Source organism: Arachis stenosperma, chromosome 2 (genome assembly GCF_014773155.1).
Source record: "Arachis stenosperma cultivar V10309 chromosome 2, arast.V10309.gnm1.PFL2, whole genome shotgun sequence".
In the NCBI taxonomy this organism is placed as follows: domain Eukaryota; kingdom Viridiplantae; phylum Streptophyta; class Magnoliopsida; order Fabales; family Fabaceae; genus Arachis; species Arachis stenosperma.
Window position 1 is genome coordinate 10,919,561 of NC_080378.1, and position 18,949 is coordinate 10,938,509.

The window sequence follows — 18,949 nt, forward strand, 5'->3', positions numbered from 1 at the left end:
AAAGTTGATGAAGACTAATTTTTTAAACTTCTTTTGGTTAAGAACTATGTTGTTGATAGAAAAAATTGTGAAAAATTAATTCGAAGTATCATTTAAAAAGAAAAAGATAATGTTGCATTTTCCAAGAGCATATTTTTAAAAAATTGAGCATTTTATATCGTTAAAAAAATCAAAATATATTCTTAAATAAAAAGTATTCAAAATTTTAATAGGAAGTTATGAAATATTGTACACATGTTGAAAATTTGAAAATTTTGTTAAATTTTTGGCGTTTACTCTGCAATATTTATATGTCAAATATTTTGAAAGAAATTTGACAAAATACGTGATAATTCTTTGGGTGAATTCAGTGCATCGCTTCTATAAATAGCAAGGTTTGCTTCATTTCAATTTGAACCAAGAGAGGGGAAAAATCTAACGAGAAAATATGTGATGGTTGAGTTATATAATAACAGATGTTTTGTTTGTGATAAAAGATGTTTGTTGTGTTTAAAAATTATAAAGTTTGGTAAAATATTTTTGAAATGAAAAAGTTTAGGGAGCCAATTAGAAGCTAGTTTGTGATTTATATCCAATTTTAAAATTTTCATATATATGGATTGTTGACATATCCGTAGTATTATATACTTATATATGTACATAATAGTCTTAAGGTAATTACTAAAATGAAAATGATAAAAATATTTTTTTATGAAGATATTTTGTTTAAAAGTGTGATTTATTTATTTAACCACAATTTAAATAAAGATAACACTTTTATAAATATTAAAATCTAATCATTTAAAATCTATCATCCAAGAGTCGAAAGAGAATATTTTTACATAAAGACAATTATAAAATTTTTATTGTAATATCTACCTAATCTTAATGTATACGATATTATTCACAAATATGATTTTTCAACAAATTAATGCTTAAATCGTTTAGATTGAATTTTGACTGGAGAATGGTGTCATGTTTTCCTAATTTTTCTAACATGGTGTTTTGTCGATTTTTAGCAAATCGATGGTGGTTCGATTCTAATAATTTGGGAGCGAAACCTACTCCTCTTTGCATGTACCAGTTTTCTATAAGTGCATTAAATTGTCTCGAATTAGACGAGTATTGAAATAAGAAATAAGTTAAAAAGTGTAAAAGAGTAAAAAAAAATGAAAAACAAAGAATTCAAAAAGTAAACCCAACTGGAATCGAAAAAGATTGCGTTGAAATTTAAAGAAAATGATAAAGTTGCCTTCGATTAAATCAAAGAATTTTAGACATGAAAATTAAAGGTACTTAAATGTAAATTGAATATGAAAATTAAACGGTGCTTGAAACATAAATTTGTTTGAAAGATAAAGTTTTACAAGAATCATAAATAAAAGACAAAGACAGTGGAAGGAACTCTATAGAAATTGAACTTAAATGCAGATTCAGGAATTCGCTGGGATGTGAGTGTGCTTGAGTGTATTTTTAAAGAAAAGTTCCAACCTTCATTTCCTAAAACTTGCTAATTAATATTTATAATCTACTTCTATAACCGACTATTAATTGCATGGTGCTGCCTTGTATGCACATTCCCAGGTAACCGTTTCCGCTCTTTTGCTAATAAACGTTACCCATAAATTCCTCACTTGGAGAGAGCCTTCAACTTCTCTACTTAGTGTAACCGTCCGATTTTTTCATTTGAACATCTGTTCGATTCTTCAATCGAATACTTGTTCGATTTTCCAAGATATCTAGGTCGAGTCCGTGTTAAATAACTTCTAATAAATGTCTGCACATGCGTCATTTTGACCTTTGCTCCCATCCTAACATTTCTCCAACATTTCGAATTAGCTTATCCTAGTCAAAAATATTTTTCGACTAACAAATTACCCCCTAGGATTAATGTGTTTGCCTTCAAAGTCATTTCTTGGAAGATGAAACACTTAATCCTAACCCAATCGTCAAGCACCTTTATTGATAATAATTACCATTTACCTTCTCCATTGATTCTGACCCATTTGACACCTCTCCCACGATTCGCACTTTCTCTCTCCACCACTTCACCTTCTTCGCAAAGTTATCTCCTTTTCCTTTGAATCCTTTCTGCAATAACGGCTAAGCAAAAAATTTCTTTTAAATTCGACACTTCCGTCTTTGCTCAACTTTCTCGAACCCTTATTCCCTCGATTTCTCTTGCATTCACCTTTCTTGCATAACTTTTACTCTTCAAACTTTATTCGTCTTTGCTCTTCAATTGCTGCTTCTTCATCCCACGTAGCTGCACAAGACAAAGGCAAAGATCCTATGGTGGAACCACCGGCTCCTCCAACTCTTCATGTGTTGAATCAAGTCAATGATGAAGTCATTGATAACCCACAACTTCAAATCAATGACCCTAGAATTCTTATTCCCTTCACTATGGGTGAATACATTCATTATTTCATTGGTCCCATCGAGAACTTGGAAAGAGCGAACAAGAAACTACCTTTCTTCCCCAGTGCTCAAGGGGAAGATTTGTTGATCAGCTAAGACCTTGATATCTCTTTTTTCACCAATCAGAAATCTTTTCAAAATAACCCGAAAATCAACCCTCGTGGAACTAACTTCACGGCTTGGTATGAACGTCTTGCTCCATCAAAGAGTGCTGCTTGGGGTCTCTTGGGATTCAGGACCTTCTAAGACTTTCTCACTTCTCACCTTCAACGCTCCCTTGGATGATTGGAGCAGTAACCTTTTTTTGGAACAGGACTACCAACAATTTCCATCTTCCTTGTGGGATGGTTGGTATGCCACTTTTAGATGTAGCTGCTATTACAGAACTCCCGATTAGTCCTCCAGACTTCACTCCTGACATGCAACCCAGACAACAATACAACATTGCTCTTATGACCTCCTACAGTGATTTCATTGCTCATCACATGGGCATAGAGGGCAATCCTGTTACAGATGATGAACATGTAGCTTTTCTATTCTACTGGCTAAATGAAATTGTCTTTTACTCTCGAAGTGTTCAGATGCAGAAGCTTTTCCTTCCTCTTGCTTCCTTGCTTCATGAGGAAAACAACCTCAATTTGGCTAAACTTCTGCTAGGGCATGTTTTTGAAGAACTTGGCCAGTTTGTTAATTGTCTTCGAAATAATTATTTAATCAGTACAGGTGGTCCTCTCTGGCTTCTCCAACTATGACTTAATGCCATTTTCAAAAAAATATATGATAAAGCCTGGAGGTGGTGCTACAGACAAACAGCACATTGAAGGTTCCGATTGGCTAATTACAAGCTAGATTTCCTAGAAGTACAATCGAATGAAGACCGATTTTGGGCCGTCTTTTCTCTTTTCCATACATGCAAAGATTTTCATAATGAGAACCTCAATTTCACCCCTTTTTTGCGTCGAAATTGTGGTCCTACTTAGCTCGAACGCCTACTCTTCCCCAACGACACTGAAGAAAATGAGCTTGCTAACAGGAGTTGAGCAAACTTACTGGCTGTACAAGTGATTCCTACAAGGTTACCTCAACATAAAAAGGAACGTTTCAAAGTAACTCTGTATGCCTCTCATTACACAGCCAGGCAACTTGACTTCTCACAAGCCATCATAATTCCACTCCCTTGAAAAATATAGAGACTTAATTGAAAATTTGATAAAAGTATAGAAACTAACAAATAAAATAATTAAACCTTATAAATATTAGAGGACAACGTATACTTTTTGTTGTTAACATTTGTGATTTTTTTCAAACTTAGTCTTATATTTAATTTTATTCAATTTTGTCCTTGAAATTTTTTATTCATTTAATTTTTTTTCTAATATTTTCAATTTGTGTCAAGACTGCCTTTGAATATTTTTAATTTTGTCTCTAATGTTTTAGATAGAGTTAATATTCATGAATAATTTCAACACAAAATCGAAACGTTAGGAATAAAATTAAATATTAAAAATATTGTTAAATAAAATCACAAATATTGTGAACAAAATAAAAATAAAAATAAAAACTGAAACCACACGGTATATATAGGACAAGTTTGGCTAAACTTTTTAAATAAGTTCTTTTAAAAAATGAGCTTAAAATATAAGGACTTTTATTAATAATAACTTTTAAATAAGTTATTTTTAGTTTGGAAAGTTATTATAGAAATCCTTATTTTAAAGTTGTGCATTAAATAGGAGTGATAAAATAGCTTTTGAAAATAGGAAAAGTCACATTTTTTAACTTCTTCAAAAGCTCTTAAATAACTTTTTGAAAAGTTAAAAATTAATCTAAAAAATTGTACCAAACACTATTAATGTAACTTTTTATAAATCAAAAGTTGAAAAAAGTTATTTTTGGTGTTTTCAAACGAACCCATAATCTTAGACATGTAGTACATGATCCAAAAGTCCTAATAATAATAATTATTTTAATGCAAACTATGTTTTAATTTAATTATTTTTTATCCACAAATTTATCTTTTATCTTCAAATACCGATCGATGACGTTACATTATACAGAAAAATAAATAATGATGTGATTTTCAATGAACATACTTTTGAGGGGGAAAAAAAAACTTCTTGTAGAGATTTTTCAATCAAATAAATTGCTTATTATAATAGCTTCCAAGATAATATTTTTGAGAAGATGTCAATTGCTTTTTCATTTCACATTTCATACACGTTTCTTGTTACACAGGCATGCATGTAGAGGAGAATGAAGATGTAGCCATGTAGGGCAACAAGCTAAGAACAAAAGCATGGCTAATCCAATTCCTTTACCTGATTTCTTGCAACAACGTGCCTTCGACTTCGCATTTGAGAAACTCACAAATGTGTGGAAGAACCATGTAAGGAATCGGGTGGACTACGCATTGAACTGCCATAAGAAAGTTAAGAAGCTAGGAAATGCTGTGGATGAGCTCAAGGAGGATGGAAAAAAGGTCCATGATAAAGCCGAGGAGGACGAAGGGCTTTATGGGAGAGAAGTATATCATGTTAAAGCATGGCTGCGTCAAGTAAATGAAATAATCTCTGAATATGGCAAGTTGAAAGATGAACACAGTAACCACGTTGTCATAAATCTGAAGAAAAGGTATCTCTGTAGCAAGAGGGCAGAAGAAATCAAAGAGTTAGTCATGGAGCTACAAAAAGAAAAGCAGGATAATATATCTTACTGGCAGCAGCAGCAGCAGCAACAACAACAACAATGGCCATCCTCTGGATTCATGGGTGTTACATTTTCTGATTCTGATTATGTGAGTAGCAGTTTCATTTCTATGATATTCATATAGAGTTGTATGTATCATAATTAATACTCATTGAATTTGTACTTGTGCATCATATGTAGATGAAATTTAAGTCGAGAAGGACTACAATGAAAAGGATTATGGCATCGCTAGAAGACTCGAATTCAAGATTGGTTGGTGTTTATGGGCCAGCTGGTATTGGGAAGACCACTTTGGTGATAAAGGCTGCCAAACAAGCTCAGGAGATTGACAAGTTGTTCGATATGGTGATCATGGTGAACGTGACAAAACGTCCTGATACAAAGAAGATTCAAGGACAAATTGCTGAGATGCTAGGAATGAAGTTGGAAGAGGAAAGTGAGGAAGCAAGAGCAACTAGCATACAAGAGAGGCTGAAGAATGAGAAGGATAACATCCTTATAATCCTGGATGATCTGTATGCCAAACTGGATCTGAATGCTTTGGGAATCCCACTACAAACAAAAGAAGAATCTTCTGCCATTGTGGTTCACAGCCAAAATCCTGAATTGGAGGATAATAAGCAACCTGGGAAACCTGCTACTGATGATGATAAGAAGATGATGAAAGCAAAAACCTCCTTCGTCGATGGCTCTAGTAAGTTAAAAGAGCACAACAAGGGGTACAAGATTTTATTGATTTCTGAGTTGAGACAAGTACTGACTGAAATGGATGTGAAAGCAACCTCTATTTTTTCTCTAAATGTCTTAAATGTCATGGAGGCAGAGAAATTGTTCAAGAGCATGGTTGGAGTAGGCGCCAATGATTCTGAACTTGAAACATTGGCAACTGAAATAGCCAAGAAGTGTAACGGTTTGCCTATGTCAATAGTTACAACTGCAAGGGCATTGAAAAATCAGCCGAACCCCTTGGTTTGGAAGGATACCCTTGTAAAACTTGAAAAGCTTGCGGTGGAAAATCCAAATGCAGCACCTGAGTATTCAACAAAGTCGAGTTATGAGATTCTAGAAAATGAGGAGCTCAAGCTTACATTCTTGCTTTGTGCCCGTATGGATCATGACGCATTGGTTGCGGATTTGGTGAGATATTGCATCGGTTTGGGTTTTCTTCAAGGCGTCTACTCAGTGTGGGAAGCCAGAGACAGAGTACAAATGCTACTTGCCAAGCTAAAAGACTCAGGTTTGTTGTCGGACAGTTATTCAAGTCATCATTTCACAATGCAAAATCTTGTTCGCAATGCAGCTTTGTCAATATCATCTGCCGAGAGGCACACATTCATGATGACTGAAGGAAAACTAAATAAATGGCCAGGCATGGATGAACTTGAAAGCTGCAATGTTATTTCCTTAAAAAGATGTGATTTCATTGGGAGATTTCCCGAGAGCATAAAATGTCCTAAACTTAGCATCTTTCATATTGAAAATAATGACCCATCTTTAAAAATATCAGACAGTTTCTTTCAAGAAATGAAAGAACTTAGTGTGTTGATTTTGACTGGTGTCAATCTTTCATCATTGCCTTCATCAATTAAATGCCTCACAAAACTCAGGATGCTTTGTTTGGAGCAATGCATTCTAGGTGAGAAATTAGAGATCATAGGAGAGTTAAAAAATTTAAGAATTCTTAGCTTTTCAGGATCTGATGTCAAAAGTTTGCCTCATGAACTAAGCCATTTATCTAATCTACAAATCTTTGACATAAGTAACTGTTACAAGCTTAGAGTGATTCCACATGATGTAATGTCAAATTTGACTAGATTAGAAGAGTTGTATATGAGAAACATTCCCTTTCAAAGCGAGGTTGATGATGGCAAGCAAAGTGAAAATGCTAGTCTATCTGTGTTAGGAAATCTGAACCAATTAACAAATCTAGACCTACAAATTCCAAATGCTTCTTCTTTGCCCAATAATTTCTTCTTTGACAAGCTGTATAGCTACAAGATTATCATTGGGTCTTCAAATAGAGGATATTCAGATCCTGATTTCCAGATTCCAAAGAAGTATGAATTGTCCAGATGCTTGGCAGTATATCAAGAGGATGGCAGCTTTGACGTTCATTCCCATGATGCAATCAAAATGCTGTTTGAAAGAGTGGAAATTTTGTTGCTGGAAAAGTTCAACAGTGTCCAGGATGTTTTTTATGAACTGAATTTGAAAGGATTTCCATCTCTTAAGCATTTATCCATTGCAAGAAATCATAGTATTCAATGTCTCATCAGTCCAAAGAAAAGGGGGTATCCTGAGAGGATTTTCCCTAAATTGGAGTCATTGCATCTCTATAAGCTCAAGAAAATGAATCAAATATGCTGCTGTCAATCACTCTCAAAAGATTCATTTGCTGAGTTGAAAATTATTAAGATCAGGCTCTGTGGTCGGATGAAAAATGTTTTCTTATTTTCTATGGTCCAACAACTAGCTTCTCTTGAAACAATTGATATTTCTGAATGCTACTCTTTGGAGAATATTGTTGACATGGAAACATATATTGAAAAAAAGCCTCTTCCTAAGTTCTCTAAACTACGTTCTTTGACACTACAATCTTTATCCAAGTTTACTGGGTTCGATCCTATTGCATCAGATGGAAATACCATATCACTGTTCCATCACAAGGTATGTTCATAACTTCTTTCTAGATTTGATTATCTAGTGCACTTTGACTTGTTTTGTCTCCAAGGGAGGAAAATAATTTAAGAAAATCAAATTCAATTTCTTTAATAGTTAACTTTTTATATTGTTTGACAGATTGAAGTGCCGAAGCTAGAGAGAATGGAGTTGTCTGTGCTCCAAATCAACCACATATGGAGGGACCAAACATCGAATAATAAAAACCAAAGCATTTCTCCCTTTCAAAATTTAATACACTTGCACGTGAATGACTGTTGGAATTTAGAATGCTTATGGTCATTTTCTATGGCCAGACATTTGGAGAATCTTCAAAGCTTTTCTGTCAGTGAATGTAAGATGAGATACATCTTTCCTCAAGTTCAAGGTGGAGAGACTAAAATGAACAGTAAGGTTCGTAATTTACTAACAATATGTTACATATGTCTTATTAATTAGTTCTTGGTGAAAAATTTTTTAAGTGCTAGCTTGCTTGCTAGTTTGGATTGGTTTTTTGAGCAAGAAAAAACATTTAAAAAAAACTTTTATTCAATTTAAAAGTTATTTAAATTTTAAAAAAAAAAATTTATTAAAAAAAAGTTAACAAGTAAGTAAAAATAAAAGACGTTTTTAATATTTGAAATTTTTTTTAAAAAGTCAATCTAAATATAAAATTATTTTTGTCGGTTAAAAAAATATTTTTTTAAAAAAAATACAAAAAAAAATAAGTACTTCTTTCGAAAGTGAATTCAAACCGACTTGCTATTCCTCGAAATGTGTTTACTTTTTATTGGTTGATTTTTTAATTTGGTTATTAACTACGCTGCAGATTTGAATCAAAGTTAATGTTTAATTTTACAGGGTCAGTTCTGATAACTATGGTTTGAGCATTCTAGATTTTAGTTGTACACTCCTCATCCATTCACACTCTTAATTTCATTCATGTCAAATATTACATATTAAAAATGTTTAATAAAAAAATTATTTAATATTTATTAATTATTACAATAATTAATAAATAATAAATAAAGTAAATTCTGGCTTTTTTTTTTATCTTCCTAAATTACTGATTACTTATTTACATTCATATATCCATACAACACATTAATTTCTACACCCTTCGCTAGTTCGCTCAATCACCCATTTGAAAGGTATTTATCAAAAGAATTTTTGAAAGGAAAAGTTACTGTAAGAATTTTGAAAGGAAAAAAGAATTTCAAATGAGTTGTTTGCACTTTGAATGCAGTAAATGTATTTAGCATAATTGCTAATTCAATTAGCTTGCTATTGTGAACCAAAAGCAGGATGCAATTTTTTCAAATTTGAAGACTGTCAAACTGAGTAACATAAAGAGTTTGTGCAAAATATGGAATTCTGAGGCTCATGAAAATTCTTTTGGCAAACTACACACTCTGATCATTGAGAAATGTGATGAATTGGTCCATGTGATTCCTCATAATATGGTTAGAAGATTGTCGAATTTAAGTTGCTTGAGGGTTACGAACTGCGAGTCAATCAAAGTTATATTTGAAGAAGCTGATGATGATAATAGAAAACAAGATGTTATGCATAACATCCAGTTGCAAGATATTCATTTAGAAACACTCCCGAAACTGGAGAATGTATTCAAATGGAAGAAAGAAGTAAAATGGAGTGATCTCAAATTGCAAAAGATATGGGTGCATGACTGTGGAAGGTTGAAAAACATATTTTCAGTTTCTATAGTCAAGACTACTGAAATAAATATGGAAAGTCTTGAAAGCCTTGTGGTATCAGATTGCTCTCAACTCAGAGAAATAGTGGACAAGGGAGAAGATGTTGTCATCGACAAAAGTGGTCCTGTTAAATTCAACTTCCCTAAATTGAGGAAAATAGTGGGCAAGAAGGGAGAAGATGATGTTATCGACAAAAGTGGTCCTGTTAAATTCAACTTGCCTAAATTGACTAGTGTCAAGCTTTCGGAACTATCAAAATTCAAGAGTTTTTATTCATCGGGAGCTTATGAATTAAGTTGTCCAGCATTGAATGACCTATCTATTCAACGTTGTGACTTGTTGGAACCATTTGAAGAAATCCCATCGCATGCAAAAACAAAGAATGTTCTTTTTCCAGAAAAGTCTAAAACTGGAGAAGTAAAAGTAAAGGAGGTAATACTACTAAGTCTTTTAACTCTGAATAGATTCTAGCTTGTTAGTAGAAAAATGGAAGAAAATTTATGGGATAAGAAAAATTAAACAAATTAATTAAAATAGAACAGTCAATGTGGCAATGTTGTATATAAATATATTTTCACAAATTTAGATTCTACTATATATAATTTATTGATTTTCATCATTTATTTGATATAGGTAATCAATAACAAGTTAAAGTCCATGCACATTGAATCACGACATGTAGTGGGGTCATCAATGGACTATGACTACAGAAGGGATAGCTTAGAAGAGCTTCAGTTGTCTCGACTGAACAATTCTGATATTATATATTCTTTCCTTCATTGCAACCCTAACCTCAAGAGCTTATGCTTGAATCATTGTACGTTTGAAGAATTGAAGCCTGGTGGAACAAGAAGGCCCGCTATTGGGGTTGTGCCAAAGTTGAAAAGCTTGACATTAACAAACATGTCTTATCTTAAGAAGATTTGCTTTGAACAAGATGAAGTTCTTCAAAAGATAGAGTCATTGGTTATAAACAGTTCAAGTTTGCACACCATAGCACCTTGGTCTGTGTCTCTCGCTCACTTGACAATTCTAGAAGTGGTTGGCTGTGAGGAATTAAAATATGTGATGTCACCATCAACTGCCAAAAGTTTGGGTCAACTCAAAACCATGAAGGTAATCAATTGTAAAAATCTAGAGGAAATTGTTACAGAGAAAACACAAGAAGAGGACCCTGAATCTCTAAAGGAAGAGGAAACACAAGAGGACTCTGAATCTCAAGAGGAAGAAGAAACACAAGAAGAGGACTCTGAATCACTAGAGGAAGAGGAAACACAAGAAGAGAACTCGAAATCTCTAGAGGAAGAGAAAACACAAGGACAAGAAGAAAAAGAAAATGTAGGCACGGAGCTTCCCATCATTTTCAAACAATTGACAACTCTTGAGCTTGTGTCATTGGAGAGACTTAATAGTTTCTGCAGCTCCAAGAATTGTGCCTTTAAATTCCCATCACTGGAGAATTTTATTGTGAGTGCATGTCCCAACATGAAAAATTTCTCTAAAAATAAAGTCGAGTGTGGGCCAAATTTGCAAAAAATATATTATGTGCATGTCAATGAGAAAAAGAGATGGTGCTGGCTCGAAGACAATATAGAATCTACAATAAGATACATATTTGATAATAAGGTAAGTCTTTTATGAAATTTTATTTTCCTTTTCATTTTTTTTAACCAAAAATAGGAGACTCGAACCCGATGCCATTTGAGCTTACATAGAAGACTTGAACCCGCAACCTCTCAATTGAGTATAGGGAGTCTATATCATTTGAGCTATTACTCGTTGATTATTTTCTTTTTCATTTTCTCATTTAATTAATAATTAAGACATATACATTATTTTATTTTATTCTGTAACTTTTTTTATTTTATTCGAACATAAATTTGTTTGAATTATTTGGACAAGACCTTTCTAATTAACACTTTTATTTACGCAGTTTATTATTAAATAAAATATTCCAATAATGTAACAAGTATACTTCAAATTTTTTATTTTTTTTTGGTTCTAGTAAATTTTTCCAGTTGCATTTTTTTTAGTGGTTGGTTGCACTTATATATCTAGCTATTTGACTTAAGCTAATAGGAAAAAGATTTTGATAATATATTAAAATAAATTATATATATAGTCATGCCTTTGATTTGCATGAAATAAATTATAATTGTGATAACTAATTTTGCATTATTCACAGAAATTTTTTGAAGGCATGAATGAGCTATGGGTCTCCGCTTATGATAAAGATCTTGAACCAATCTGGCGAAATAAAGAAGGTCCCCGAAAAGATTGGTTTTCCGGTTTAAAAACTCTGACGCTATATCAGTGGGATGCATCTAATACGCATGCAATTCCGTCAAATGTCCTCTGTTGTTTGAAGAGCTTACAAGAACTTCAAGTGGAGTGGTGCAATACAATAGAAAATATTTTTGAGATGGATGACACTAAGAGCTGGGAATTATCATTCCAACTGAAGAAGCTAAGTTTAGAGGGACTATCAAATCTGAAGAGTGTGTGGCAACATGACAAAGGAGAAATCCTTCTAGGCTTTCAAAATCTGCAGCAGGTCACTATCAAACGTTGTAGTAAACTGACAAGTGTGTTTCCTACTGTCTTGGCCAGAGATCTTAAAAAGCTCGAGGAACTCCATGTAAGCAATTGTGATGAGTTGCAAGAAATTGTTGGAAAAGATCAAGTGGAAGCAGTGGAAGGATCACAAAAGTTTGTGTTTCCTCGTTTAACCACACTGAGACTATCAGAGTTGCCACAACTAAGTGACTTTAAGTCTGGAAGATTTAGTCTGGAGTGCCCCGAGTTAAAGCAGCTGAAGCTGTTTCCGAAGCAACAACAAAACTATCCCCAGGTAATAAGCAAGTACATATGGTATATATACATTCTTTGTTCTCTTATATATTTTGTTTCTTAGCATTTGCGTTGCCTTAATTCATTAATAGGGCGGTATTTCCAAGGTGGAGAAGTTGTGGCTCATCAATCCAAATCACACTTTGGCGAAGCAGTTTATGAATAAAGGCGGCTTTCATCAGTATTTAAATGAACTTTACCTTAGGTACTCTGGTTACAATGATGATGGAGAGAACTCTACTTCACCATTTGAGATACTTGCTGATCACAAGATGCTTCCCAAATTAGAGATTATTCATATATATGTGAACAAACATTGCAAAACCATGAATATTCCCAAAGAAGCGGGTGAGAGGATGCTTGACTTGAAAGAATTGAAGTTGGAGTCACTAAATGAGCTGAACTCCATTAGTGGGCTAGAGTACTTGTTAAAGCTGCGGCTATTGAAGGTTTCTTATTGTCCAAAATGGACAACAGTATTAGTATTACATTCATACTCCAGTCTGAAAGAATTGCGTATAATTCGTTGTGATGGATTGGAATGTTTATTGACATCCTCAGCAGCAAAAATGCTAATACACCTTGAGGAGTTGAAAGTTGAACGGTGTGTGTCATTGAAAGAAATAGTGCAACAAGAAAGTGGGACAGAAGACATTATTGAATTTAAGCGCCTACACACCATAACTCTTAAATATTTGGCAAGCTTAAAATGCTTTTATTCAGGGAATGCCACACTGCAGTTTCCCTCTTTGATTCGGCTGGGCATACTAGGCTGCTCCGAGATGAAAATTTTCTCTCAAACAGAAATACATGTGAAACCACCATTATTTCAAGTATTTTACTCCTATTTTGAAACTGAAAGATTGTTCCTCGATGATCTAAACGTAGCTGTTGCATGCCAGTTTCTACAAGAGGTAAAAACTTTCGAATTTATTTCCATCAAAGTTTCTTTTTTTTTTTGTTTAATTCAAGTTTTGTTTTCTTTCCAAGTCTAGCCAATAATCATTGCTTCGACAACAACAAATATTTTTAATTCGATGTGTTAGATACCAGAGTAAAGAAAAAGAAATAGAATAATGCAACTAAAATACTATAATTATTTAACAGGTGATGTATGATGAAAATACCTTTAACAAATTTTCAATTTGGATCTATATTAATAGAAAAATATTTTAAGCATTATTAGATTATATTCATTTTTATATTTTTTATTTAGATAATTATTTTTATTTAAATTTTTGTTCCATAATATCTACTCTACTTACTTTTAACTTTCTAGGTTAATATATGTTTTTTATTTTTTTATTTTTGTACAAGTATATTAAAATAAATATATGACGTATCTGCTTATAATCTATTTATTTCTTTTTTCTCACCACTTCAATTTTTTTTTTCATGATATCACTCTCATTTTTCTAAACGCTATTAAATTATCATCAGTTATATTTTTATTAATCAATAAATGCATTTATTTAGAGTAATATATAAAAAGGATGCATCGAGTATAATTTTTTAAAATCGACGAAGATAAATTTTTATATGTTTTTAACATTTCATTTGATTTATTGATTTATTCTATTACAACTATTTTTTATATATATATATATGTTCGTACTGCTTTTTTATAATATAAATTAACATAAGTGGCTATAAATGTCTCTAAAATTAGGTTAAACATGCTAAGATCTTAGTACAAAATTCACCAGTTAAGAAATTGATCATATATCCTTTTATTATATATTGATATAAATTTTAGAAATGAAATGAAAATTGGAATAATATTATTTTTTCGTTAGCTGTTTTATGGTCAGCCCAAAAGAAATATAATTGGTTAAAATACTTTTGAAAAAATGATCAATGTGGGTAAATATAAAATTCCAAATATCTATTTATAAAATATTTAATTTGAATATAATGGTAAGTGACAAATAAATAATTAGAAAATAAATTATGCTAACCATATCTAAACCTTTATTAGACACCAAAAAATATCTAAACCTTTATAAATAAGTGATACATAGATTTTTTTTTATACCAATTTTGATAACGATCTTTTCAATTAAAAAGCTCAGAATCTATTTATTATTTTTTCTGTAATTAATTATATTCACTATTATTGTTATTTCTGATAAAAAAATTTAAAATGTTTAAAGTTCTAATTAATCTTCCTGACATAACAAAACTCAGCATTATCTTGATCTTGGCGATCACCCAGAGCTGAAAGATTTATGCCTTGATAAAGTGCATATCTTAGGAAAGAGTTACTCCTTTGATTTCGAATTGAAACGTCTGGTAGTGAAAGGGTGTGATGAATTCTTTACAACCACAATACTACATTCTCATTTACTTCCCTTCCTCAGTCGATTACTAGAGTTGAAGGTGCGGGGATGCCATTCTGTTGAGGCCATATTTGAAGTCAAAGATACACCAACAGATATTGTTTTTCCTTTAGAGATATTGAGTTTGAAGAAACTTCCAAATCTGAGGCATGTTTGGAACAAGGATTCTGAAGGAAAGCTGAGTCTTCCAAAATTGGAGAAGGTTATTGTTGATGAATGTGCAAGCTTAAAATCCTTGTTCCCAAAATCAGTTAACATACAGAGGTTAGAAGTGAAGAATTGTGAGAAGTTAGTTGAAATTGTCTCCAGAGATGAACTAGCCAAAGAAAAAAAAGCAAATAAACTGGTTAATATCTTCTCCAACCTATCTTGTCTGAAGCTGTGGAATTTGCCAAATCTGAGCTACATTTATCATGGAATGGAAGTCTCTGAAATTTCATTATCAAATGCATTACTACCATGGCATATGCTACATTCCCTTCATAAATTGAAAGAGTTAGTGGTTGGGACTTGTGGTTCCTTTGAGACAATATTTGATGTGAAAGATGCTCCAACAAATGAAGAAGATACAAACATGATTACTGTTATTCCTTTGAAGACATTGACTTTGGAACATCTGCCAACTCTAACCCATATTTGGAACAAGGATCCTAAAAGAAGTAGTCTCAGCTTTCCATGTCTGGAGGAAGTGGTTGTGAATGGATGTAAAAGCCTCACAAGCTTGTTGCCAGCATCATTGCCTATGTCTAACATGAAAAAGATAGATGTAAAAAACTGTGAGGAATTGGTTGAAATTGTTACAAAAGATGAAGCAGACAATGAAGAAATAAATAAGGAGCTTATTATGTTCCCTAAGCTAACCTCATTGACTCTGCACAATTTGCCAAATCTTACATACATTTATGCTGGAATGCAAATTCTAAATTTGCCCAAGTTAAGAGAGTTGGATATTTCTCAGTGTAAATTTGCAACAGATTCCACTGCAGAGGTATGAAAGCTCCTGCCTTAAAAATATTCCTAAGTTTCTAATCTTGTTAGGTTTATATATGATATGCTTATTCTTATTTTTTGTTTGTTAATAACTTAATATATCTCTGGCGGACCAATCCAAGTCTTTTAAATCATTCATAATTTTTATTTAAAATATTTTTAAATTCAATTGTCATGTGAAATCTTTTTTTATTTATAAGAAAAGCTATATTGATCGAGTAAAATAATCTTTTATCACATGTTATCTTCATCATCAAGAAGAGTAATTTCTATAACACATGTTTAACTTATAAGCTTCTGCATGCTTCATTTATTTTATTTTATTTGGAATACTTTACGCATTTTGCAGCATTTAAAAAACGGAGAAGGTAAATTATATTGTCATGTCATGATGATGGTGTGTTGACCTTCTTACTAAATTTGAATCCAATGGAGCAGGTTGTTACCCCTCACTTACAGCAACTGTCAATAGACAAGGCAGGTGTGATGATGCTTGACAAAGAACTGCTTCATTTGGACCCCCAAAACATAACATATCTGACATTGCAAGGCTTTAATGATATTCATGACTCAGATGCCGCATCTGCCTTTAATTTCTTCCCAAAGAAGTTGCCACTTCCCAATATTCAAATTCTTGGGGTGGCCGACAGTGCTTTCAAAGAGATATTCCCCTTACAAAAGCCTGAGATTATTCATTCACAGCTTCTTGTTCGAGCATTGGAGTTGACGAATTTGCACAAGCTTGAATCCATTGGGTTAGAGCACACCTGGGTGGCCTCCTCTAATCTCACATGGCTGGAAGTTGAGGGTTGTGCATCTTTGAAGTATTTGTTCACTTCTTCAGCCGCCAAATGTCTTGTTCAACTTGAAGAGTTGCACATATCCAACTGTGAAGCACTCGAAAGTTTAATGGTGGATTATCAACCACATGATGTCATCATATTCGAAAAGCTTGAGAAACTGTCTCTTAGCCAGATACCAAAACTTGAGAGCTTCTACAAAGGAAAGTCAACTTTGAATTTTCCATCTCTGAAGGAAGTCGAGGTTACTGAATGCAACAGATTGGAGTACATGTTCACATTCTCAACTGCCAAAAGCTTGCATAAATTGGGGAAGATGGAGATTTCCAAATGTGAGTCATTGGAAACAGTAGTTTTGACAACACAAGAGGCAAACAAACAACATGAAGAAGATCTTACATTCCCATACCTCAAATGTCTGACTCTTAGCGAATTACCAAAATTTGAAAGTTTTTTCACGGAAAACTCATCAACTTTGAATTTCCAATCTCTAAAGAAAGTCGAGGTTACTAAATGCAACATATTGGAGTACATGTTCACATTCTCAATTGCCAAAAGCTTGCATAAATTGGGGAATATGAAGATTTCCAAATGTGAGTCATTGAAAACAGTAGTATTAGCAGAGGCAGACGAGCCACATGAGCTCACATTCTCAGACCTCTGTAATCTGTCTCTAAGCGAATCGCCAAAACTTGGAAGCTTTTTCACGGGAAAGTCAACTCTGAAATTCCAAGGAAACTTGTACATTGAGATCAGTCAATGCAAGATCATGGAAACTTTCTCACATGGTGACGTGGAAGCACCTAAATTACAGGAGGTGATAATAGATGGAGTTCGTTGCTCGATAGATAATCTAAATGCTGCAGTCAGTCATCAATTTGAGAAACGATGTACGCAGCATTGATGAGTTAATTAGTACAATTATAATTTAACATGTAAGTTAGTTCCTCTATCTGCTAAATTTGCATCATCTTTTACTTTTCATGTTACGCAATGCACCAAAACAATGAAAAATATTTTTGTTTGGAATGTCATTTGATTTGCTCCCTCCATATTCGGTTATATTAATTTTTGATATTGCTCATTTTATTATCCAATTCTTGTCCTTTGTGAGAATTTAATAAATTAAAGAATGGAATAGTTAATGTAACTTGAGTTAACTAGCTCTTGTATATAAATTCTTGCAGGAAATTTGTTGCTTGCTAAGGGAAGCTTATTTTCAATGCATTTGTTACCACTTACCAGTTAGCCTTGCAAAACTAGTAGTCTAATCAAGGAGCAATGGACAAATAAATAAGGATGGCTGGTCAGTTTTTTTTTTTCTCCTTATTTTGAGAAAAAAAATAAAATTGGAAATGGTTATGCTTTCATTGTAATTTTGTATGGATACAATCTGATGATTATGACAACAGAAATTATTAGGCTAGGTAACAAATTAGATAGAAAAACACACAAGTTAATTTGATGCAATTACATATTTCTTTTTGCTACAGGAAAGTTTTACTCTAAGTTTGGTTAACAATCATCCAACTCAAATCATGAAGAGTTTTGCTTTTTCCAATCCTATGACTTTTTTAACTTTAGTCAATATTAACCAACACAATTATTTTTTTGAAATTTTATTTTTAAGGTTTTACGGGACACCAAATGCAGCAATTAAGAAGATAGAAGTGGATCCTATCATGGCAACCAATATTCATTTCTGTTTGTGTGGTGTGGTGTGCATGATATGAATAAGTTCCCTGTATTACTATACAGGAAGAAGTGTGTGATTGCCTTTTAAGTGCCAGAGCTATAAGCTAAGTGTGTTTTATGAATAAAATTATATCTTGTATTTTTATACAAGATGTAAGGTGTGTCTAGTTAAGTTATTGAGAGCACTAGCGTATTTTTAAAATGAAAGTTGATTGTAATAATTTTACAATATTGAAGGAGTGTGGTTTATATTGAAGTTATAAGAGATTGTTTTAAAAATAGGATTGACAATGGTATATACTATATAGATATATTTCTACATATTACCAATTTTAATGAATAAAGTTAACCTTATATTTTTATAAAATTTCAAATTGTGTATGCTTTTTTGCATAAAGTGCATTGCTATGGTAACGAGGCATGCGTATTTTTCTTTTCCAAAAATTATGATTGTTGGATAAGATTTGCCGTATTAATTAGCTAAAAATATACTGCCATCAAAATACTGCTAGCAAAGAATAGAGATCAGTGTCTCGACCGTCGACAATCTTAATTGGATATAATTATTAAAACAAATGATCTAAATTTGATAGTACAATGTAATATATTTAGAATTTAGTTCATCTAAGATTTTGTTCAATACATGAATAATGACTTTAAATTAATAAAAAAATCATAATTATAACTAACTAAACGAAACAGTAGTTAGTACTTAGGACAAAAGTACTCTGACTTTATTTTAAAACAAATTCACCTCATAATAAATTTTCTTATTCTAAAAATAATATAATACCAA

At 32.5% G+C, this 18,949-nt stretch overlaps 2 protein-coding genes across 3 annotated transcripts; both read left to right on the plus strand.

The window, feature by feature from the left end:
* Positions 1-4,696: 4,696 nt before the first annotated feature.
* Positions 4,697-9,489, plus strand: LOC130962535 (probable disease resistance protein At4g27220). The gene is made up of 5 exons (XM_057888738.1): positions 4,697-5,194; positions 5,287-7,773; positions 7,906-8,178; positions 9,069-9,386; positions 9,481-9,489. Exons 1-5 carry the CDS (start codon positions 4,697-4,699, stop codon positions 9,487-9,489), a joined length of 3,585 nt encoding a protein of 1,194 aa, XP_057744721.1.
* On the plus strand, positions 9,410-18,429 carry LOC130960881 (uncharacterized). 2 transcript variants are annotated; one of them, XM_057886382.1, is made up of 8 exons: positions 9,410-9,911; positions 10,113-11,105; positions 11,665-12,330; positions 12,422-13,243; positions 14,517-15,656; positions 16,097-17,393; positions 17,646-17,764; positions 18,089-18,429. In XM_057886382.1, the coding sequence occupies exons 1-6, from the start codon at positions 9,510-9,512 to the stop codon at positions 17,360-17,362; spliced, it is 5,289 nt and encodes a 1,762-aa protein (XP_057742365.1). In that variant the 5' UTR covers positions 9,410-9,509; the 3' UTR covers positions 17,363-17,393; positions 17,646-17,764; positions 18,089-18,429. The 2 variants fall into 2 exon arrangements, with proteins under 2 accessions (XP_057742365.1, XP_057742366.1); XM_057886383.1 differs by lacking the exon at positions 14,517-15,656.
* Positions 18,430-18,949: the final 520 nt, after the last annotated feature.

What these genes read in the sequence shown, in the direction of transcription:
- LOC130962535 (XM_057888738.1), top strand. Translation starts at nt 4,697, where the DNA reads ATGGCTAATCCAATTCCTTTACCTGATTTCTTGCAACAACGTGCCTTC. An exon ending in CATTTTCTGATTCTGATTAT is followed by an intron (nt 5,195 to 5,286) that starts GTGAGTAGCAGT and finishes CATCATATGTAG; the next exon opens with ATGAAATTTAAGTCGAGAAG. An exon ending in TATCACTGTTCCATCACAAG is followed by an intron (nt 7,774 to 7,905) that starts GTATGTTCATAA and finishes ATTGTTTGACAG; the next exon opens with ATTGAAGTGCCGAAGCTAGA.
- LOC130960881 (XM_057886382.1), top strand. Translation starts at nt 9,510, where the DNA reads ATGGAAAGTCTTGAAAGCCTTGTGGTATCAGATTGCTCTCAACTCAGA. An exon ending in GAGAAGTAAAAGTAAAGGAG is followed by an intron (nt 9,912 to 10,112) that starts GTAATACTACTA and finishes TATTTGATATAG; the next exon opens with GTAATCAATAACAAGTTAAA. An exon ending in CAACAGATTCCACTGCAGAG is followed by an intron (nt 15,657 to 16,096) that starts GTATGAAAGCTC and finishes CCAATGGAGCAG; the next exon opens with GTTGTTACCCCTCACTTACA.